Source organism: Micropterus dolomieu, linkage group LG18 (genome assembly GCF_021292245.1).
Source record: "Micropterus dolomieu isolate WLL.071019.BEF.003 ecotype Adirondacks linkage group LG18, ASM2129224v1, whole genome shotgun sequence".
Taxonomy (NCBI): domain Eukaryota; kingdom Metazoa; phylum Chordata; class Actinopteri; order Centrarchiformes; family Centrarchidae; genus Micropterus; species Micropterus dolomieu.
The window spans coordinates 10640052-10663989 of NC_060167.1; the positions used below are offsets into that span (position 1 = coordinate 10640052).

At 38.4% G+C, this 23938-nt stretch overlaps 1 protein-coding gene across 6 annotated transcripts; it reads left to right on the top strand.

The window, feature by feature from the left end:
- The first annotated feature begins 5939 nt into the window (after positions 1-5939).
- Positions 5940-23898, top strand: lactbl1b (lactamase, beta-like 1b). 6 transcript variants are annotated; one of them, XM_046029578.1, is made up of 7 exons: positions 5940-6086; positions 8420-8591; positions 11176-11282; positions 13170-13327; positions 18455-18702; positions 19945-20050; positions 21123-23898. In XM_046029578.1, the coding sequence occupies exons 2-7, from the start codon at positions 8486-8488 to the stop codon at positions 22099-22101; spliced, it is 1704 nt and encodes a 567-aa protein (XP_045885534.1). In that variant the 5' UTR covers positions 5940-6086; positions 8420-8485; the 3' UTR covers positions 22102-23898. The 6 variants fall into 6 exon arrangements, with proteins under 6 accessions (XP_045885534.1, XP_045885533.1, XP_045885529.1 ...); XM_046029577.1 differs by lacking the exon at positions 5940-6086 and adding an exon at positions 6246-6299; XM_046029573.1 differs by lacking the exon at positions 5940-6086 and adding an exon at positions 7091-8104.
- Positions 23899-23938: the final 40 nt, after the last annotated feature.

Sequence of the window (23938 nt, forward strand, 5' to 3'; positions counted from 1 at the left end):
GAAAGAAATCTGTCGTTCAAGAAAAAGGGATAGGCTATGAGATGCTTTAAATTTAACATGGCTGAAACTTACTGATGATATATCCAGTTGCAGATTTGTAGGCCTAACATGTTATAATTATCTTGCATAAATGTCAGGGCCATTGCCGTGCTTCCAGTTATTTCCCTTGTGTTTCCCTGTGTTTAGCTCTTCCCCTGTGTGTGTGTGTGTGTGTGTGTGTGTGTGTGTGTGTGTGTGTGTGTGTGTGGGTGTGGGCGTGCATTTCTTGCTGGCACTCTCCCGGTTCCCTCCCGATTGTGGATCATTCACCTCACCTGCTGTCCCTGTCCTCCTGCTGTCCATCAACTTATCAAGTTGCTTGTCAGCCTATCTGGATGCCTGCCTGCTAATCCACAAAGTAACTTCAGCTTGCCCGCACCACTCACACTCATTCATTCATCCGTCCACCTTGACCCTGCTTGCCATCCACCATCACCCCTATATTCCTGCCAGACAACTTCTCTTTGCATCTCAATCTGTATTTCCTCATGTCCCTGAAATAAATCTTCATTAACTCACCCCTGTCTGTTTCCTGTGCTTCATCCTCCCAACACTGTAATAATAAATTCAGTATTTTATTTAAGCATTTTATTAATGCACATGACCAGTGTCTCAAATTGTTGATAGAAAACTAAGGATTAAATTTCCCAGTAGCTTCAGTTTGTTAATGCTAAAGTCAAGTATTACTGATGTCAGTTGCAGTACTGATGAATTAAAAGGAGTAGCGATTATGAGTGAACTTGATGCACTCAGCAAAGAAGGTGGGAAAGGAGAGGCGTACAATGGATTATTTTGACAGTATTAGATTATTAAGGGTTTAATTTACATGTTTTGTCACACTTTCAAAAACAGATGATATACTTTAAGCACTTTTGTGGCTGCAATGAATAAATATAAGTGTTAAGGGTGTTTAAGAGATTTTTCAGCACACAAAAAAACATTTTTTAGAATAATGTTTAACACATTATTTCACTAAAATATAGTCCACCATATAGACTTAAGTCCTTTGTCTTTGTTCAAAACTCTGATGTTATCAATCCCTGTGTAAATCCAGATAAGGTATTAATGTGACATGAGGATTGGGTAATGCTGATGTGAACACTTAATGCAGCAGACTTTCTTTAATCACCAGTGATCATGTGCGTAATCATAGTGCCAGTGACCACAGCAGCTTGCAATAAGCCATGTGCATTAAAGTGAGCTGCCTACATATTTATTCCCTAATCATGTCTGCTCTAAGTGCCCAAGAGCATTTCATGTTTTTTGAACAAATGTACAAATTCAGTTCACTTCATGCTTCTGTGTACCAGCACACACAGCATGCTGGTCATCCACTTTTTGCATTACTGCTGTCGCGGACAACATGCCAGTATGAGCACATATATGTATTAATTAGTTTGTATTAGATTGCATCTGACCCATAAGTAGATGTTCTCCATGTTAAATTCACCATGAAATGAACATTGCAGATAAATAGGTCAGACGTCTTCAATAAATCCAAAACAGAGCCGGAGTCATGGGAGAGAGGTCTAGTTTAGATTCAGCTTCTGCCAAATGTTTTTTTTGTGTGTGTGCGTTCCTGTGAAAAGGATCCAAAAGGCATGAGGCAAAGGAATATGCTTCTAAAATATGGAAACTTAAAGAAACCAGAACAATATACTGCTGTAAGGAAGGTCTTGATGAACTAGTTATGTTATCAGTCTGCAAAAAGCCATTAACAAGATTGAGCCACAGGTATCTGAGGTATCTTTAAAACAATAAATAAATACCTAAATAAATAAAGGGAATGTTACCAAATTAAACACCAAGTTAAAAAGATGTGTCTTAAATTTCTTTTTAAAAATACCAAGAGAGTTTACCATTCTAAGGTCCAAGGAGAGGGTGTTTCACACTTTAGGGCCCACAGAAAGCAGCCTCATCAGATTTCTTGCGGGACACTTTTGAAATTTCTAAAAGAAAGTCAGTGCAAGATCTGATTTCTTGTTGGGACATACACTAAAACCACCAACCTCAAGATTCATAACCTCATCAATGGACTGTGTAATCTGTCAGTTAAAAAAATTATGATCAGCTCAGCAAGTACAACCAGTTGGCTTTTTGTTTCGTTGAGTGAACTTGTCCTCCTTAAACCACATGCCATGCAAATGCAAATGCAAAAAAAATGCACACAAAACACATGCCACACACTGAAAGGCCACCTATTTTTATGCCATGACAGATGTGGCCATTGGCTGTGATGGTTAATCCAGAATGCTGGGTTTGATACAAGCAGGATTTAGCCATAACCATGATACTAACATCTGTCAGCATCCCGCTCCGAGCTCCCAAACCCAGGCGAAACAAGAGCGGAATATTTTTGTCTTAACGTTTTGACAAAGAGGTGGGAAAAAGCAGTCAGTAGATTCAGAACCCGAGGTAAGTGTACACAGAATTAATCAATGTAGGATATTTCATGGCCTAGAAAAGAGGTACTTGATTCATTACAGCTTATGTAACATGTTTTTCCACAGCCTTGATTCTAGACGGTTTGTGCATGTGGCACATCACTTCATTTACAAATGTTCTGCATTTCTTATAAACATGATAATATGTGTTCTGAAAAGGTCAATGTAATTTGCATCTTCAAAATCTGAATCAATCAGAAAACCTCAATAATTACGACTGCATTTCCTTGTTGCTTTGCATCTTACGGAACACAATAAATATTAAAATTTGGAGGATATTTGGGATGTCAGACTTGTTTTAAAGATTATATCTAAAAAGTTGGTGCATGCTTTCTTATAGTGTCATTATGTCTACATCTGAATATATGATAACACATTGAATACTGAAATCAATGCTGAATATCTGCTTTCATGATTAGCAGCATGAACACATAAGTCAGTGGAGATTTTTAACTGAATCTGATTAAACCATGAAAATCTGAGAGTGAATGTTGCACTGTAATACACTGCGCACAATACTCTTTTAACTCTACAAACCTTTGCATACAAACATCTGTGTTATCACAAGTTTTACAGTAAAGGGATTTATTACAGAATAATGCAAAACTGTGTGAATGTGATGCATGCTTTGTCTCAGTGTGACAAGTTTCCTTGTGAATGGCACAATGGCAGTGGACATTATGACTCTAGACTGATTGATTACATGAAATTTGAATGATCTTTGGCATAATCTGGGTCACTGCAGAGACCGCTGATCAAGAAAAGAACAAAGCAAATTTAGATAAGATAAAGTATAAGGCAATTTCATAAATACAACATTAAGCAAACAATTGCTACTCAAGATGCATAATGCATTAGAATAATCAATGTGATGTATTAATCTTAATTAAAGGCAGTCCAATGATTCCATTAACTAAAGTTATTATTGTATTAACTGGTAAATATGTCAGCTGTGTATCTCAAAAACTACCAGATGCATTGCCATAAATCTGGGGATCTTCCCCTCAAGAAGAATTGTAATAACTTTAAAAACGAAAAATATTCTCATCAGCCTCAGCTGCACATGTTTGCTACTCAAACGATAAACATGGTAAACATTATACCTGCTAAACATCTTCATGTTAGCATTATCATTGTGAGCATGTTAGCAGGCTGATTTGCCTTTTAGCCAGGTCTAAAAAGCTCTGACCTCCCAAGAATTATAACCTGCCTTATTCTGGGGACTTAAACTGATCACAGATGCTTTCTACACTATACTTGAAGTATGACAGACTATTACACTGCTGAAATGATGCAGCCTGGTCAGCACTTCAGAAGTTGCTCTGTAAGCAGTGGTTAATTTTCTCATTAGCCCTGGAACACTGAAAAAGTCCCAAAATGCCAGGTCAGGTTTTAACTTGGTGCTGAATATTTGATGGAATTTTAATTTGTTCAGAGGCCTAGAAATGTCAAGCTACACAAAACATTTTTCTTTTTTGTTTGCTTCATTGCAGTATGATTGAAGATAAAAAAGAAAACACAATCCACTGTGCTGACCTTACAGTCACATTAAAAACCTTTTTTTGAAAAGTATGAACATAAGAAATCATTTCAGCAAGAAAACAACATTGTGCGAGGGTTGTGATCCAGCTGCCTTTAACAATGGTTCATTCATCAACAAATGCCATCTTCAGTTTTATCTTCGAAGTAATTTCATCCCCAAAGAGGGTAAATAATTACATTCATTTGTATTTAGTTTTTTAATGGACAGGTCTACATGACTTGCTGCTATTCTGTTTGTTGTGCTTGCTCCCTAAGTGTAGCAGGTTCTCCGTATTCACTACTGACACCTTTTACCATACTTCTAGCTTGTCTAGCTTGTCAAGTGCCAAGTGCAACACTGGGTTGCTGTTCTGCTCATGCTGCAGTAGTTGGTGAATCTTACTTTCTGTCATACAGAATGACACTAATGTATTTCAAAAGAGAGCCATCATGCAAATAGAGAGATGTAACATTCTTAGTCATATTGGAAGCGTAGAAAAAAATATTTACTGTAGGAACAATCCTTCCAAAAGTTGGCACTCCCTTACAGCTTATGATTATGAGTTCACTGTTAGTTGTACAGTGTGTCAGTCTATCATATCACTTTCTTATATTGCAGAGCAGTCCACGCTGCTCCAGCAATAAAAGAATTATTCCACAAAAATGATCTTTGCTTCTCTTGCTCTCTCCTGCTCTACTTTGACATCTGTGGACGTTCTGTACAGAGAGCAATATCACAGTATGCAACAACATTCATATGACATTAAACCTGCCCTATTGCAGTGCTAAATAGAGAAGAAATAAGACAAATTCTGTGCAGAAGCTGTAAGTGCTTGTTTTTGTTTTTCATGTTAACAGCCGGTGCAGCGAAACCATGGGCAAGGCAGGGAGTAAAGTCCTCAGAGAGACCTCAGTGGACGGGGTTCAAGCACAGGTAAAAGCACTCACCTCATGCACATACAAGCTACAAACTCATGCCTGCACACACAAATACATGCAGGAACTGAAGCGACAAATACAAAGAAAATGTGTTTTAAACAAAAACACATTAAACTGGTGTGATGGTTAGTGCTCTGGTGGTTACAGGGCTGTGTGTGAGTGTGTGTGTGTGTGTATTTGTCCTGATTCTGGTGAAATGGGCCAGCTGTTGTGCTCTCCAGCGATCACAGGTTATGCAACCAGGATCAGCAGCAGCTCGCGTTCACACTTCATTTTCCCCATCATCATACTTATAAGCATCAAAACACATTACTAAGCTAAACCATTAATATCTTGTGATTAAGCTGAGTGAAGGAATGATGGATGTCACTGGATGTTCCCAATGATGGATAGAAAATCTAAAAATGACCAAGGTTTTCAGAATATGTTATCGTTATGTAAGATTCCCACTAGAAGTTGATAGATCAAATCTTCTATCAGGTTAGATATTACTTTAAATCATGAATATTATATTTTCTGGAAATCAAATTGAAAAACATTTACAGATTAAAAAAAAACGATTCCCACCTGCTCTGTTTTTGTGGCACACGACAATTCTGAAAGATTGTGGTCACAAAAGATAAATAGTCATCTTTGAGGACTTCTGGGGCTCTGTAGTTTTTTTTCTAATCCAATGGATTAAATACCCAATACATCAAAAATACAAAGTCCAATTTTAATTTTAAAAAAGTGCTTAGATTTTATATTTAGACAGTGATGGATGATAGGTTATGTACATGTTAAAGGGGCATTATGTAGTTTCCAGCGGCCACTAGCGGTGCGGTTCTAAGATTGCAACCAGGCGTGTGCTCGTACGCGTGCTCGCTTGAAGTCATGGGCGAGCATAATCCAAAACACAACCACTGTCATACAGAAATCCAGCAATAAACGCAGAAACACCAGCATGCAGGCTGTGGCTTTTCACTCAGACATGTTCAGGCTCTGTTACTTCAACGTTCGCGTCTCAGAGGCGGATCAACACCGGCTCCTTAATGTTACTTCATTCAGCGCAGCGAGACGCATATCTGCACAATCCTCCCGAAAAAAGGCCGAGTGACAGCGGCTATAGACAGGCATGGAGAGCAGACCGAGCTGGAAACTCACGTAAATTTCCACTGCAACGTTACAGTAATATTTTTATCAGCTGCAGTTTGAACTAGTCCATGCTCGTTACATGATCACGGTACATTTACTGCATTTAGCCGACGTGCTACAGCGTTAGCTTCTACTGCTGCTTTCATCTTTACTATCTGTGAATCTGTCTCCGGAGGCTCAGCAATGTCAGCACAGCTACATGTATTGGATGATAATGAAACGGTTAGTGAGCTGGACTGAATATTATAACGACACTGTGTCACACTTTATAACAGTTAGACCGCAGTAACTTTACTGTAACTAGTGTTAGTGGATGGCTCTTCCTTCCTCTGGGTTGTTGTGACCCTTTTCTTGCAGTGTTTTGTGTTATGTGGGTCACTTAAGTTACAGCGACTGAGAGGTGGAGAAGCTGTGTACCTGAGTATCGGTAAAACCACAATAAACACAAACTGAATGTTACGAAGAAAACAGCGGCAGGTCCGAGCTAATGTAGCGTTAGCTGGCTGCATCACTATAGGCTACCTTTAGTAAACAAATCGCTCCACATTTGCTTTTTACCGTTACATCCTCTCTGCAGGCTAACAGTGGCACACGTGATAGTAACATGGGTGGCGTTAGTTGATGAAGTAATGTGGAAAGCTAACGTTATATGACTTTACATCGGATAACCTTTCAACTTCTCGGCGTTAGCCAGCGAGCTAACGTGACTTTCTCTGTGTTTCTCCAGCTTTACTAATGCTCACTTTGTTCTTACTCGGCATCATCTGAACCTGTTTGGTCTGATGGGCTTCTGCACATAAACCTTTATTGTTGTTTTATATCCTTACATGGAGCCTGTGTTTTGCTGTGAGCCGGTTGTTTTATGGTGTTAGTGGACTGCATGTCGCGAGCTGCCATGTTGTCGCTGTAGTCTGAGCGAGGCTCGGGAGCGCGCACAGAGCTGAATCCGACCTGGAGACCTCACATTAAAAGCAGAGTAGTGGCTGATGCAAGCAACGGAGAAAACAGGCGTGTGCTCCATTTCTGAGTGAGTTTTGAGCCCACTGACAAAAAGGCAATGACAATTTGATTTATTAAAATCAAAAACCTACATAAAAATACAAAAATAATTTGTAGCTACAGTGGATGTTCAATGTTACAGGGTAGTTGACACTATATGACTGATTTAACTGTTTTTTAGAGTGATGCGTGCGGAAAGAAAGTGTTCTTGTGTCTGGTTGTTTTGGCAGGAAGTGCTCTGTAGCACCTACTAGAGGGGAGAAGTTGGAACTCACAAATCATTATTCTATACAGACTATTTATATATTTATCTATAGATCATCATCATTATATCACACAACAGTATAACTGCCATGTAAGAAAATGGTAGACTCTTAGTGGCTCATAACAACATCGATGTAAATGACATTGGTTTGTAGATTATTTGGTAATCAAGGAAAATTTTCAGCAGGCTCTCAATAAAACCTCCAAAGACAGATGTGAGTCAAGGTTAGATAAAAAGGCTATGTTTAGAGTGATATTAGAATGGAATGTGACATGGAGAAACATTTTACGTCAGTCATTACCTAAATTCCTCTCAACATCCCAAGTCATTCCCTCACCCACTTGATCCAAATTCGCTGCACCCAAGTGATTGTACTTTTCATCTCATGCTCTGGCTAAAAGGCGCACCCTATCACCCTATCTTGTCATGTGTTGGCTGAGTGGGTGCCATCTTTGTCAGCTCGTGTGGCTCGGTGGTGGGCTTCACAAGGCGAAGCTGGACAGAAGTGAATTGATTCCCAGGGATTAAGGATTAAGACTTCCCCGGCTGCTTCGGTGGAGTAAATCTGGGGATTATGATGTCAACAGCCTGTGGCTGCAAGAGGAAATTGAATTGTGAGGGACAGGAGCGGCGATGGCCCAGGATTACAGCACAGTCAGTGAGAAATCAGAGTTGGGAGTCTGTGTCTGTGCCTTTCTCCTGCTCAGGAAATCCTCCATGGGACACCAGTTGCTGCCTTTGGGGTGTAAGAATCACATGCTCAGTAAGTAAGTAAATGTTTAGGATATTGATTGAGTGATAAGAAGGTTTCTGGGTCACTGATAATCCAGTCCAACATGCTCTGACCTGTGAAGAATCAGGTGGTGACTACCATTAAGTGCAACAGGGTTCACATGCACTGGAAAAACGCTGACATGGATTTCTGCCAACCTGCAAAACAAAAATCAACAGATAACATGGAGGAGAATGTCTGTTTAAAGAATCCACAAATATGGGAAACTTTAAGAAGTTTTACACTCTCATTAGTAACCTGCTGTGTGTTGTTGTGTGTCTGTGTTCCTGTCTTTCTGTATTTAAGCCAACTCTTGCTGTGGCTGCTCCTGCTGCTACCGTTAAATTTGAAGGGCTCACTAAAACCAACAGGATGAAGGTAAAATGGACCCAGCTGGGTTTGGTGTTCTTCCTCGTTTTATCTCTGGTGATGACAGGATGCTTCTTCTGGCAATATCAGCTGCCAAAAGTCCTGCCAGGTAAGAACAATGTTGGTAACTGTGGAAAACATCTGAAATATTGTTGCTGTCAGGTGAAGAATGTCTTGAGGCTGAGTAATCTTCATCTTAGACATTCTGTATTTATATTTTCCAACGGACTTTTAAGGTATTCGATTTTTTTCCCAAAAGTTTTTTAGACCATGTATTTATTCAGGCTAACTCAAATGTAAAACATTGCAAATAATAATGAGTTGTGACCTATTTGAGACATAACTGCCTTGACACTTGACCTATCATAAATAAAAGCAAAAAAGCTTTTAAAACTTTAAAAAGGTGGGTGTGTGATTCCATTACTTTGTGCAAAGTAGCCTGACTTGAGACTTGCTTAAGGACTAAAACAATCTATAAACAACTCTGCCAAAACATACTTAATGGATGACTCATTTAACATCAAGCAAAGTAAGCATTTTCATTTCATCATCAGGGAATGGTTTATAATTTATTATTTTGATTCTGTGATCCTGTGATATCCAGTTACTGTAAGTTCTTCCTTGTTTATTTCATTCAACACTGCATCATATCAGTTAGCTTGCAGCTTAAACTCTGGATGCTCCTTCTTATCTGATCTTAATAATCCACAGCGACCCGCAACCTCAGTTTCTACTGCAACTTTGATAATCAATAGATTATTATAATTAAGAGATGCAAATCTCGTAATTGAGAGATAAAGCCGCCCCTTTATTGTATGATCTTCATCTAGTAATTATGAGAAAGTGTGGGCTCGCTAAAATATTAGCTCACATTTGTTGTGCTGGCTGGGAGTGTGTATACTGTAATTGACAGCATCATAAGAAGTTCAAGGTTTCAGATGGCATTGCTTGGAGCTTGACGGTACGTTTCATTATGTTCAACCTCTCAAAGAGTAGAAGTTGTATTTCAGAATTAAAGTGTAAAGATAACATTTGAGATGTACATGTGAAATAAAAGACAGTGAAATATTTTAATTGTAGTCCACTCAATCAAGGAAAGTTGGTGTGAATGTCAAACACAGAGCCAGAATATGCGTTCCTTCCAAATGTACAAGAGGTGCTTTAAATCATAAGTTTGGTTTAAATACACTGAACAAAATTATAAACACAAAACTTTTGTTTTTGCCCCCATTCATCATGAGCTGAACTCAAAGATCTAAGACTTTCTCTATGTACAAAAGGCCTATTTCTCTCAAATATTGTTCACAAATCTGTCAAAATCTGTGTTAGTGAGCACTTCTCCTTTGCCGAGATAATCCATCTACCTCACAGGTGTGGCATATCAAGATGCTGATCAGACAGCATGGGTATTGCACAGTTGTGCCTTAGGCTGGCCACAATAAAAGGCCACTCGAAAATGTGCAGTTCCATCACACAGCACAATGCCACAGATGTCACAAGTTTTGAGGGAGCGTGCAATTGGCATGCTGACTGCAGGAATATCCAGAGATATGGCCCGTGAATTTAATGTTAATTTCTCTACCATAAGCCATCTCCAAAGGCGTTTCAGAGAATTTGGCAGGACATCCAATGATCCTCACAACCGCAGACCACGTGTAATCACGCCAGCCCAGGACCTCCACATCTAGCATCTTCACCTACAAGATCGTCTGAGACCAGCCACCTGTACAGCTGCTGCAACAATCGGTTTGCATAACCAAAGAATTTGTGCACAAGCTGTCAGGAACCATCTCTGGGAAGCTCATCTGCATGCTCATCGTCCTCTTCGGGGTCTCGACCTGACTGCAACTCTGCACAGCCATTGAAGAGGAGTGGACCAACATTCCACAGGCCACAATCAACAACCTGATCAACTCTATGCCAAGGAGATGTGTTGCACTGCGTGAGGCAAATGGTGGTGAACCAGATACTGACTGGTTTCCGGACCCCACCAGACCCCCCAATGCAGAGAAACTGCACATTTTTGATTGGCCTTTCATTGTGGTTAGCCTAAGGCAAACCTGTGCTAAACCCATGCTGTCTGATCAGCATCTTGATATGCTACACCTGTGAGGTGGATGGATTATCTCTGCAAAGGAGAAGTGCTCACAAACCCAGACTTTGACAGATTTGTAAACAATATTTGAGAGAAATAGGCATTTTGTACATAGAGAAAGTCTTAGATCTTTGAGTTCAGCTCATGATGAATGGAGGCAAAAACAAAAGTGTTGCGTTTATAATTTTGTTCAGTGTATGTTGACACTTAATTAAAGCAGGCTCTTTAGTGTCATTTCTTCAAACAGAGCTGACAGACAAAATGCTCTGTTCTCCAAAATACAGTCCAGGTATCTAATCACATGATTACAGATAAGCAAAAGGATATCAGGTAACATTATTAATGGGAAAAGCACAGATCCAAAGGTTCTCATTCACATTGTTTTGATCGGCGAGTTGTATATATCATACAACTTGTCAAATTGTATAAGATCAAGGGGGTTCATCAGGAAGCAGAGGGAATTATTGGATGGCCTTTGTGCCGCTGATACAATATACTCTCAAAATATCAAGTAGAAACTACAATAGCCTGTCCCCTTGTGATTCCTCGGCTCTTTCTTTCTCTCTTTCTCTTTTCCCATTTCCCATCTGCCACCCAGATGAAGGCATGGGTCGTAATGCAAAATCAGAGATGATGTGTCCCCGTTTCCCCTCTCCTCTTCAGCTGGAACATCCTATCCCTAGTCTGAAAGAGGCCCTGGAAAAGGTGAGAAGAGTCATTTATCATGCACAGATTTAAATCTGAGGTCGTATTTCTGTCATGCCCACCAAAGTCTGAGGAAATTTACAGGCTGGCCCTGGTAATCCTTCACACCAAATGGTGTTGCAGTCGACAGAAGGAGATTAAAGAAGTAGTGGATAAAAAACTGTCTGAGAGAAGGTTGTGTTTCTGCAGCAGTATTCCCAGTTAATAAACAACGTGCAATTAAATATATTGACACCTTATTACCCGTAAGACAATCTGAGAATAAAGAGTAGTGTGTGCACATTAGTAAGTAGGACATAACTGCATGTAGTTAATGAATATTAGCATCAAAATATGACTCATTAATTTCAAGTTGATCAGACGTTTGCCAGTTAAATTTCCGTTTGACTCTGCGACCAAACACTAAAAGCCAAATGGAGAATGAAAATTAAGCACATGAACCGTTTGATGTTCATAACAATGAACAGTGAATTCATAACAGATTTTCTTTTGCTCATTTCTGCTTTGTGAGCAACCAAACCAGCAACATATGGCTTTATGTCATACCTACCTCAATGTCTGCCCTGCAGTGGTGGTAAAAGTACTTAGAAGTAATATTACCAATACCACCATGAAAATATACTTTGTTACAAGTAAAAAGGTCTGTATTTCAACCCCTGCTGTAGTGAAACTGCATCAGTTAAATGTTAAGTTAATTGAACTGGTCATAAATCTGTGGGATTGTGTGATGATTAATGGGGAAGGAAAGAAGATAAACTCACTCACTCTCTTCTGCAACTGCTATCAAACCATCTAAAATGTGACAAGGTGGCCAGGGACCACTGCATTTTTTGTAAGGGAGTCACAAGCCAGAAAGGTTGGACACCACAGTTTAACCTGTTCATTTTATAAGCTTGGCTGTCTGATGAACTTAGTGGACTAAAAAGTATAAAGTACCACAAAATGAAAATACTCATTGGAAAGTACAAGTACCTCAAAACTGTACTGAGTAGATGTAGGAACTTACTTTCCCTGCTGATGATGATGTGCCTTTTGTCTTGATTAATTCAAATTTCTGCATGAGGGCAGAGCATTTAACGGCAGTAGCAGGGCTTGTGATGGCAGAGAAATGTACATTTCTGAAATGTAGATTTCTGAATTACTCATCATCAAGCAGTTACAATAACTATGGCTGTGATTCAGTGCTTTTCACAGCCGCCCCTCTGAAAATGCAGACTGTGTGTTTAACATGTTGCTCACATCTACAATTTTCAGACGAAATTACTTTACTTTAGAGGAAGGAAAAGTGCACACTTGTGATAAATAGCTCTAGAAAAATTACATGAAAAGGCACACATAGTCATTTCCACCCAACCCTAACTAAGACATTCTATTCTTAAATTAAAATTGTCATTTTCTTCAGTCTCATTGGGGTCCAAAGGTCAAATTATCTTCACAGATTGTTATGACTCCCTTTGTGATTAATGACTGCAAATAAACTTGACTTGATTTGAGAACCAGGATGAGTTCATTTTTTTTTAAATTATTTTTTTAAACCATAAAACCTCCTCCTGAATATTTTAGGTACAATAGAAACTTATATTAGACCCTTTTAGGTGGTAATCTGATCTAATTATATAAATCTAATCTATTTATATCATGGAATTAAAAGCAAGTTGCAAGCCATGTTAAAGGGTTATATACATTTAGGTAAATACGCTTCTTCACTTTCTTATCTTATGCTAAATATGAAGCTGCAGCCAGTAGCTGGTTAGCTTATCTGACCATAAAGACTGGAAGCAGGGGGCAACAGCTTGCCTCTCGTCTTAAAGTAAATTTTTAAATGAAATAATCTACATATCAATCTAACTGGGATATATTTTCAAAATGGACTCCTGTCTCTTCCAGGTGGACGTTTTGCTTCGGCAAAGCATCAACCCCATCAGCCTTCCCTCTCTGTCCGCCATTGTGATCTTAAATGACACTGTTTTGTGGACTGGCAACTTTGGAAAAAGGAACGGCAGTGACCCACTCTCAGGACCACCCAACGAGTACACGATTTATAGGTGAGTAGTGTACTTAAACCTACAGCACAAATGTCAAAGATGTCCCCCTTTCAATTTTAGGTATAAATTCTGTTTGTATTTTTAATTTTCCTGTGATTATCAGGGCAGAAGCCAAGATTTTACATATACTGAGGTCATGAGATGAAGCAGACAGTTTCTACAAGGTTTTTCATGAGTTAGTTAATGTGTTTAATTAATTTTTCTGCAAGTTTTATTTAAATGGAGCACTTAACTATGACTGAACAATTAATCAAATTATTATATTATTATATTATATATTCAAATAGCAGCAGCTGCAATGTTTTGATAAAAGTAAAATGTGTCACACCATTCAACATTTAAATGTGATTTCAGCCTTCTCCATGCGGGCAGGAATAAAATTCAGGTGTAGAAATAATGAATATCCTATTCTTTTGTAAATTTTCTATCAGTAAAAGTTTTTGGTAGTCATCTTTACATGGTCCTCCCTACCACAGTGATTATCACTGCTCTTTCTCACAAACCAGTTCTTCTTTTATTGATTATGTTGCTGCAGTATGAAACATAAAACACATTGCTTCCTGTCCTGCAGAGGAAGCAATGTGTTTTCATAGGATAAACATTATTACATCAGCTTAATTAATTGTAATAGGCACATGAACTCTGGTTATGAATATTATTCAACCTGTAAACATCTGTGCAGTAACTTCCTTGGATTGAATTGATGAAGCAGCATCATGGCGATCATGTTACCCTGAATGTCTGATGATTACTCAAAAAAGGCTAAAGTAACTGCTAGTGGTACAGTGCAGGTCTCCAGGGGAAAGGAAAGCTATATAAACCTAGTTGGATTTGGCAGTTAAAGTTTATTTATTATTTATTTAACACATTTTGTTAAAATTTAATTCAATCACATAAAATAATTAACACTATAATGAACAAAAGAGGAGAGCTACACCGGATTTTGGAGAATCTAATCTAAAGTGAGCGGTTTTTTACTTACCGAATACCTATAAAAACAAGAAGCCCAGTGTCTTGGTGGCAGTAGGGACAGCATGTCAAAAACCAACAACCTCACAATGGTGTTTGCATACCATAGGTGTCATTTACACTGGGGACGCTAGGGACATGTCCCCACCACATTTTGAAATGGCTGATTTTGTCCCCACGACTTTTTGAAAGCATCTGTTAAAGATGTTCTGAAAAATAGCTTGCTCCAAGAAATTTTAACTAATAAATGAAAATGCTTTGAGTAAGGTTTATTTGCACAATAAGAACATGCAAAGCAATTTAAATATAGAAGAAACAAATGTGCATTGTCCAAAAAAGTAACAGGCTGCTGATTGCTGCATTATATTCCGTTATATGTTTTCTATTTATGAATTGTCACCTGCCAGCTGAATTTTTTGTTTCTCTTTTTATAAATGAAGACATTTCCACAATAGAAAATGTCTCCAGAATGCAGGAAATTAAGTTTTTAATGCTCAAAGTTTTCTGGGGGAGGACCCCCAAAACCCCCTACCAATATATTTTAGCATTTAATATTTCTTCAAAAATGGTGTTAAAAATCTTCTCATCTTGTTTTTCAGCATCGTCAGGTCTCGTGACACAAGTGTATCATCATGCCCGTAATCTGAGTCCTTATGTCTCCACCACTTTTCAACAAAAAGTGACGCCCTTGTTGCATACATGAAAACAAGACTAAGAGTCTTCAGTCATGCTAGTGGCTCTGTGAGGATAGCCTACTTAGGCACGGCTGTGCTTTGAGCTAAATGCCAACATTATTGTTGACCCAATTTCAGTCTGGACAAAGTGGTGGACCAACTGACGGACACTGCCATTCATAGAGCAGGCGTAGCTAAGAAGCAGACTCACAGAAGTACACTGTGAGTCACTGTATCAACCAAAGCAGTACACTGCGCAAGAGTCCTGCTAAGAAAAATATTTTTTAAATTGTTTTTCTATTTAAACAGATGACATAAAGAGAAAGTTTTGCAATTTGGTATTGCACTGCCTTAAAGTTGGGGGATTTGCAAAAGACAGATTGGGTAAAATCAATGCCGCAGAGGCCGAGAAATAGTGCTGACTTTTAGTATACTGAGATCCTACAATTACAAAACAACTTGATAGCATCATGGGTTATTTTCTCATTCTTTAGAAAGCTCCTCCAGAGCCACAGATAATATACAACCATGTTCACACACTGTAGTACACCCAGCCCGTGACGTTTGCTATAAAATTGGTGGAATTCCCCTTTAAAAGATAATTTCTAATTATCTACTTTGTGATTAGTGAGCAGTCTAGGGCGGCTTAAATGATCTGACCCAATTTTTGGATAAAAGACCGCCTGGGATTATACCAAGTACTCATTGTTTAAGGAAACTAGCTGAGATTGTTCTTTCTAAAAATGTGGGCAACAAAATGTCTCCCAAGGTCAGTTCCCTATACGTAGCCTATATTGCTAATGATTGTCTTGCCTCTTAAAATCTCTTCCATAACCACATGAAACTACAGAAATGTTTTGTGGATGATATATGTTCATGATGTATGATGGTCATGTTGATAGTTTTTTTTATGAGTATCTCAATCTCTGCCATGAACATTACCATTAATCATAATGGCAGGACGTTGACAATCATTCCGTCCACTCCACCTGGAAAAAAGCCTCCCCATCAGCAAGTTTAGTTGTATCAGGAGAATCTTTACTAAACAAATTCACTATGACAAATACGTAGGTGAATTAGAATATAGATTTAGGAAAAATGTATGATGAGAGTTGGAGAAAAGCTGCCCGAGACAGGTTCAGCCCTGAAAAAAAATCTCCACCAAATAATGGTTCTAGGTGTGCTAGGTAAATACAACTATACGAAAACACCGGCAAATCTTCTGATGCACTCCTTAAAATTAATTCAGAGATTCACCCAAAGTAGTGTACAAAATTCCCCCTAACCTGAGACAAACAGTACTTTCCCTAATCCTCTACCAATCTAAATGTGTTATTTTATTATATAACACCAAAGGTGATACAGATTTTGATATATGGGATAATGAATCTGATAAAATGTTTATTTATAAGACATATGTTTGAAATTTTGAAGTCCGCCTTTTGTATTACTGTTTTCTTTCTGTATGTACCTTCATCTAGGTATTTTATTGAATTGTTAAGTGTTTTTGGATGTTTATCACCATGGCCGTTTTCTGTATTAGTGAGCATTCCCACAATTGCAAATTTAAAATCAAATGTTAGTTATCTAAATGTCCTGCTTAAATTGTCAACAAAATTGGAGTGTATAACAAATTTGGCTAGACAACATAAACATATAATGTACACTATAGCCCACAGCCCCAGTCAATTTGAAGCCAAAGAAAACTATTACTCATAACAAGTACCTCCAGCACTCGTCTAAATAGGTGCATAAAGATTTATTGAGTTCTTTCAGTACTTCATGTACTTTAAGGGATCTTTCAGTCACAGTATCTCCTGAAAGGGCTCTATTTAAGTAATTTCCCCACAACTATATATAATTTTCTCCACCACTGGCAATTTTGTTTTTGAGGAGGACACAGTTGAAGCTTTCAACATGACCACCCATCTTAGAAATCAAAAATATATGAATGTTTTGGCTTTAAACCATCTGTGAGCACTGATAATTAGTTTGTGTCTGCTGTTTTTTTTAAATTCAATTTGACACTGTTTTTCAGTCATATTTTCACATACTTTCAGATGAATTTAACTGATAGAAATTGCTTTATACAACACCTTTACATCTTTTTAATATTTACCTACCTACGTCCCTTGAGTATAATAGGGATTTGTGGATCTTTATTTGGACCATTGTGTTTTGTATCAGGTATTTACAGATAGGACCAGATAGGGAGGTTCAGTGGAGTCAGAGACCATAGTATATTTGAACGGTCTGCTTATTTATGTCAAAGAATAAGTAATAGCTTATTCGGCGAAATAAATATTTGGCGAACAATGTGGGTAATCAACATTGTAAGGAAATGACTCAAAAAAATATGAAATATCATAGAAATGTCAAAATACACTGGAGGGGGGGCTTTAAGTCTAAGTTTAGGGCTAATTTTCTGACCTTCAGGTTTCTAAAATTAGTCTTTTAAGTTGCAATTTAACTAATGCTCTCCATTTACAATAAGTTCTCTTATTGGTAAGCAATGTTTAATATAAGTTCAGGTAGTTGATTTTGTAGCAACGCGCCTCATTTGCATTACCAATTTACCTCAGAAAAATATAAAATAACATATAATGCCCAGGTACAAAAATGAATAATCCACATATCAATGTATGATCAATAAATTGATGTTGCTGTAGGTGAAAAGGCCAATGTAAGGTTCAATAAACGGCTGGAAGTCCCTGAGCCTGGCTAAGAAATAGTCCAGCATGTAACTCCCACATAAAACCGCAACATGTCATTTTTGCACTTGCTTTTTGTATAGATTAAACAAACGTGGAATAACGTCTAAAATTGGTGAATTTTAGGACTGCTGGTAGGTGGATTTTGTTATCTTTGGACAAAGCCAGGCTACCTTTTTCCCTGTTTCTGGTCATTATGCTAAGCTAGGCTAACCGGGCTATAGCTTTACATTTATCATACAAAGAATGGTATCAATCGTCTCCTCTATCTCTCGGCTAAAGAGCAAATGAGTATTTCCCAGTGGAATGGCCACATTTGTGCATGTTGCTAGAAACATGGTGGTTGGCACAATGAATGGATTATCGAGGAGAAGAAGCCTGTACAGAGAGTGGTTGGATATATCAAGGAATGTTGCCAGACAGATATCCACACACTCGGGTTGATAGCACAAGATGATAGAAGTGATAGGACTGTCAGGAATGCAATAGACACCTATGGGCTTGGATCACATGGAATGATGGATGGATGATGGCATGTTGCTATTGGATAAAATCGGTAATGACCAAATTAACAACACATGTATTTTATTCCTGCTCAGTGTTAATGGGGAATTGATGGAAAGTAAAAAAAAAAAAAAAAGAAAAGCAGAGAGGGGAGACATGAATAAGAGTTTGCAGTAAACTAAATCTGTGCATTAGTGTGCCAACAAGACACTCCTGAAGTAGTTTCTTTCAGAGTAAAAAAAACAATCTCTCTGTTATCTGTCTTTCAGAATTGCCAGCCTATCCAAAATCTTCCCAACTCTGATGATGTACAAACTGTGGGAGGATGGTAAGATAGGCTCCCTAGATGATCCGCTGGAGAAATATGTGGAGAACTTCACCATCAAAAACCCTCTGGGCAAATCGCGAGACTCGGAGCTGAAATATGTGACAGATGGCCTGATATTTCTGGACAGCGGGGAGGTTCAGATCCGCTCCTCTTCAGTCACCCTGCGCAGGATGGCAAGCCAGCTCTCAGGTAGGATTTTAGAGAGCACATTTAACTGAATTCCACAGATCCAACTGCTGTGATATGATACAAGACCTCGAGATCTAATCAGAGATAGTTCTGTGTCAAATGTTGAGACAGTTAGTTTTGTCTGAAAATGTATGTTTTCAGCCAAAATCAAAAAGTGGGTCCGCACTTGAAAAACTTCAATGATTATATACTAATATGCTTTTTTATTATTGTGGTGCTTGATGTGGACACATCAATACACAGGAGCTGACACTGAAATAGGGCTGCAGCTAACAATGATTTTAGCTCTCGAAGCTTCTACAGATTATTTAATCGATTAATTGATGCGTCATTTAAGAAGTACTTTTGCTTGGTGCCCCACCCCCCTCCCCAACTGTCTGTGCGAAACAGTGTGCTATATAGTTACATGGATTAAACGAAGCATCGATACATAGAATTAGCGTTTTTAGTAAAATAATTAATCGATTTAATTGAATCATTTCAGCCCTACATTTAAACAAAAGTGGAAGAAGAAGAAAAGTTTTTTTGTATATTTGACATAAAGTTTTCAAAGATCAATATGAAAAACAAGAAAAACATGCTGGTTGCAGTTTACTCTTACAAGATTTCAGGGTATTAAAGATTAATGTTCTTTCTTTTTTGTCTAACACTATAAGGTAACAATCAATCGATTACTTGATCAATAAACCTGTGCTGGTTTAGAATGAAATTTTGTAAACATCTGTGAGATTTTAGTTTGTATTTAGAAATTGCAACAGATGCCTGCAACAGTGAAATTAAACATTTAGTGTCTAAGCTGTTGAGATACTTCATCATGATGGAGTCTTCCAACAGGTACATGCATATATTGATCAGCAAAAGAGTTGCTATGGCCATGCATAATCAGGCACCTGTTTATCTGAGGAAGCTTTTCCATTTTTAATACTTCACTCTGTGTAATGAATTGAAATACAGATGAAACGCCTGAGGCAAGAGCAATCATTAATCTTTAAATGTCCTACCATGTCTCAGTTTATCATCAAGGTATCAAGGCTGAACATAATAATCATGTTCAAAGAACTTGTCACGTACCAAGAAAGTACTGTCACGTGTGAAAGTGAAAAGAAATAACCATCAGACTGAAATAAAAAGTGATTTCTTTGAGCAGGATACAAAGAAGAAGAAGAATGCCTTGTTATACAAATACACTTCATCTGTTATAATAGTTGTTGTATTGACTAATTTTGTACCGTGCTGATCCAGGCCTACCAAGGAGACTGCGAGCCACAAATCTGCTCTGGAAAGGAAAAACACAATCTGCAATCAATCTGCTGCAAGATGATGTACTTGTCGCAGACCCAGGCACAAAGTAAGATATGTTATGCTTCAATATGTCCATGACCCTATATTGTACAAACAAAAAACAGATTTAACTAGTAGCACAGCTTGAACGTTTCTATTCGGACACATTTTAGGAAAAACCTATTGTTTGGAATAGTAGTGGTATTGTTAAAAATATGATAACTTTTTTTACTGAAATGCTTTCTAATATCAGTGTGATTGTGATTTCACTGATGTCCTGATGAGACTAATTGAAAAATGGTCAAAATATGTACACTGAAGTGCATTATTGCTTACAGTCTGACTGACATAAAACATTCTATATTTCCCACATTGTGTAAAAATTACTTTCATTGTACCTGAGAAGAGCTTATGATTAAATGCCTAAGTCTAACTGGCCCAAATCTTTCTACACATTATCTGTCTGTACATATTACACTGATTAGCCTTCATTATTGGCAAAATATTTGATCTTTCAGTAAACAAAAACATTCAAACGAAATTTTAATATTTCAGAGACCAAAGCTTTTTATTGAACCTGCAGGGGAGTTGCCTTTTAGCACTGAACTCTGGTGTTGAAGATTTATACTTTCTGGACTTGATCAAATATTAAAACCTTATAAAACCATCACTATCACACCACAAGGACAACATTGATGAAACCTCTTAAAATAAATTTTGAATCTTAGATGGAAAGATTGATACCACTCTTATGTCTGTGCGGTAAGCTACAGCAGCTGGCCAGGCTAGCTGTTTCACATTGTTTTTTGTCTTTATGCTAAGCTAAGATTGAAGAGTGGTATCAACCTTTCACAAAATATTGAACAATTTCTAAAAGATAGGTCACCAGTTTCAAGCACATTGAAGTTTGCCATCAGGGCTTTCTGGCAGAAAAATGTCATGCCTTTCTTTTTCCTAAATCTAACTAAGTAATTTTGTGCTTAAACCTAACAAAATAGAAAGGCTTTTAGACAGAAAGTCTGAGGGCAAACGTCTGCCATGTGAGAGTTTTAACATGGAAAATAGTTTCTTTCTCTTTTTCTGCATGAACAAGCAGATTTCAGAGACACTGTCTATCTCTTTAACTTGCGTCCTTCTAGATGTCACTACAGCAACCTCGCCTTCTCACTGCTGGCTCATGTGATGGCCGAACGAGTTGCCGCTGTTGACTACCAGCGGTGGATTACAGACAACATTCTGGACCGGCTTGGGATGGAGGACACCGGCTTTGACATCAACCCGGGTCTCTTAAGCCAGACGGCTGTGGGAGTGTACTCCAACGGAAAACCAGCCCCGCTTTATGATCTGGGTTGGTACCGGCCCTCGGGTCAGATGTTCTCCACTGCCGCAGACTTGGCCAAGCTTGCCATGATGCTGCTGGGCGCTTACCACCGCAAGCTGCTGGACCCAGACTCGCTGAAGATCATGCTGACCCCACTCTTCAGGTGTGATAAGGACTACTTTGCAAACCGTACCGGGACGCCGTGGGAAGTGAATGAGCTGATGGGCTACGAGGTGGTGCGTAAAGATGGTGATCTGGACGGCTACTCTGCCACTTTCTCCCTGGTGCCCAGACTGAAGCTCGGTCTGGTGGTGCTAATGGCTGGCAGCCGGTCTCAGAACCAGGATGTGGTCACCAAGGCCTACAACCACATCATCCCAGCCATAGAAAAAGCCTTCAGGGAGGCCAAGAAGGTCCTCTTTGCTCCCCCAAACCCAGAACCTTACATTGGCTTTTTCACCTACAGCAACATCACCTTCTATGAGATCAAAGTCGGGCCAGACGGCGTTCTCATCATGCAACAGTTTGGGCCTCAGATTGAAGAGTTGATCCCAGAGAAGTACAGGACAATAAAGCTCAACTACCTGGTTGACCGGGTGTTCAGAGTGGTTTTTGAAAAAGAGTACCCTTGTGTTTTGCAAGTTGGCACAGCCTCAGTGTCTCTGGAAGCCCAAGATGGCCAATTATTTAACTTCTACACGTTTGACAAGCAGGGTTTGTCCCCTGGTTTTGATGCACCAGGACTAAACACATATAATGTGGTCAGAATAGCCCGCAGGCCATCCTTCTCGAGCTGAACTGCAGCAATGCTGCGCCCTAAAGACAAATGGTGTGTCCTTTGGATATGTGAGGGACTGTAAACAAAAAAGTGGCTGTGACCAAATGGAAAAGCTGGGGTCGTTTTGGTAGTTAAAGTGTGCTCTGATTTACAGAGACCACAAAGAGGGGCGGAAATATGTATAATGTTTTGCACAGAAAATGAAATTAAGAATTAATTTATCTGCTGAATGATGTATATAACGTCGTCCTTACACTGGTCCTTCATTATGCCTCTGAACATTCCCATTATGGCGATACAGTACTTGTGTGCTTGTTTCCTGCTTTAATTTAAATCGCTTTTGTGGTCTTGGTCTCCCCTGTCCTTGAGTTTTCATGAGAAACAACAGCAGAACACTTGCTTAAATCAAACTCATGTTGTGCTCATTTGCATGAATATTTACATGCATCTCCTTTTAAATTCTTCCATGACTATGACTGCAGTTCCACGAAATCATCAACTCATACATGTTTGTATTCCACTGGCAAAGGAAAAAAATATATAATTTCTTTGTGTACACATGAATTACGCTTGTGACCGGTAAAATCAAGGCACTTTCTTGGCAGTGGAGTTGCCACAAGTAAGGAACTGCTGATTTAATGTTGACATGCACTTACATGTGACCAAGATTCAAAATATTTTGGATCCCCAATAAGAAGCGATTAAGGACAGAGAGGCTTTCAGTTGCCTGTGTGGCTCTTTGCTGTTTAATCCCTAAAAATGGACTCAAATTTGTCCCGACCTCTAACACCAATATGAATAATACACTGCCTTGACGGCTGCAGGAACATGTACGAAAATAACATTCATAAGCCAAAGGCTGATATTTTTCCTTTTATATTAGATTGTGTGTCTGGGAGTGAGATGGAAATGGAATAGATATTGAAAATATAGCTTAGTCTGGAAGCATCAGGTGCAATGAGTGATATTGATGGAATGAATGTGAATACAATCCTGCCTAAACATGTATCTACTGTATCGACTTCCTCCAGCTATTGATGAAATATTGAAAGTGAATTGCATTTAAATATAAAATGCATTGTTGTCACAACTCATTCTGTATGATGATGGGAAGAAAACTAATAATTATAATAATTTGGAACATGCAGTATTGCCATATTGAAACAAATTATGTTAGCAATTTGTAATTGCTATTATACCATGTGTTGATTCTCTGCTATTGTTGAGGCTTGTTATTTTGATGTAGCCTGCAGAAAAGCAACAATTACAAATTTCAATCATGATGATGAATAAAACACTTGAGAATAACGCAACATTCATATTTCAGCTATTAAAGTAACAAAACATCAAACTTAACCAGCAAATAGCTATTTTTTTTAAACCTATGCTTCAACATTTATTTTGTAGCTTCTCAATTAGGCATTGCACAATAGCCATAATCAGTTTTCATCTTTGCAACCATCGCAAACAAGAGCTTTTCAATCACTCAAATCATGTACATGATTGCTGGCCATGCACTATCAGTCAAAACAAGATTAGGAAAAGTTCACAGTAAAGCATTACATTCTGTTTTTTACAAGTTTCACAGAAACACAGAGAACATTTTACCAGGATTTTGCTGCCCAGCAACACATCAATTTTCCAAATAACGACAAAAATAATCAAGTATAAGACATTATCCTTCTGATCACATTGTCCCACTTTCTCTCTAGATTCACCCTCTAAGGCATACAGCAGTTAAATAATAAGACAGCAGGTGGAAAAGGCAGGCACTGTTGAACAATGTTATCCATAGTAACAAACAAGTCAAACCAAATCCAAAAAGTTTTTTTTTAATGACATGTAATAGGTTTAAA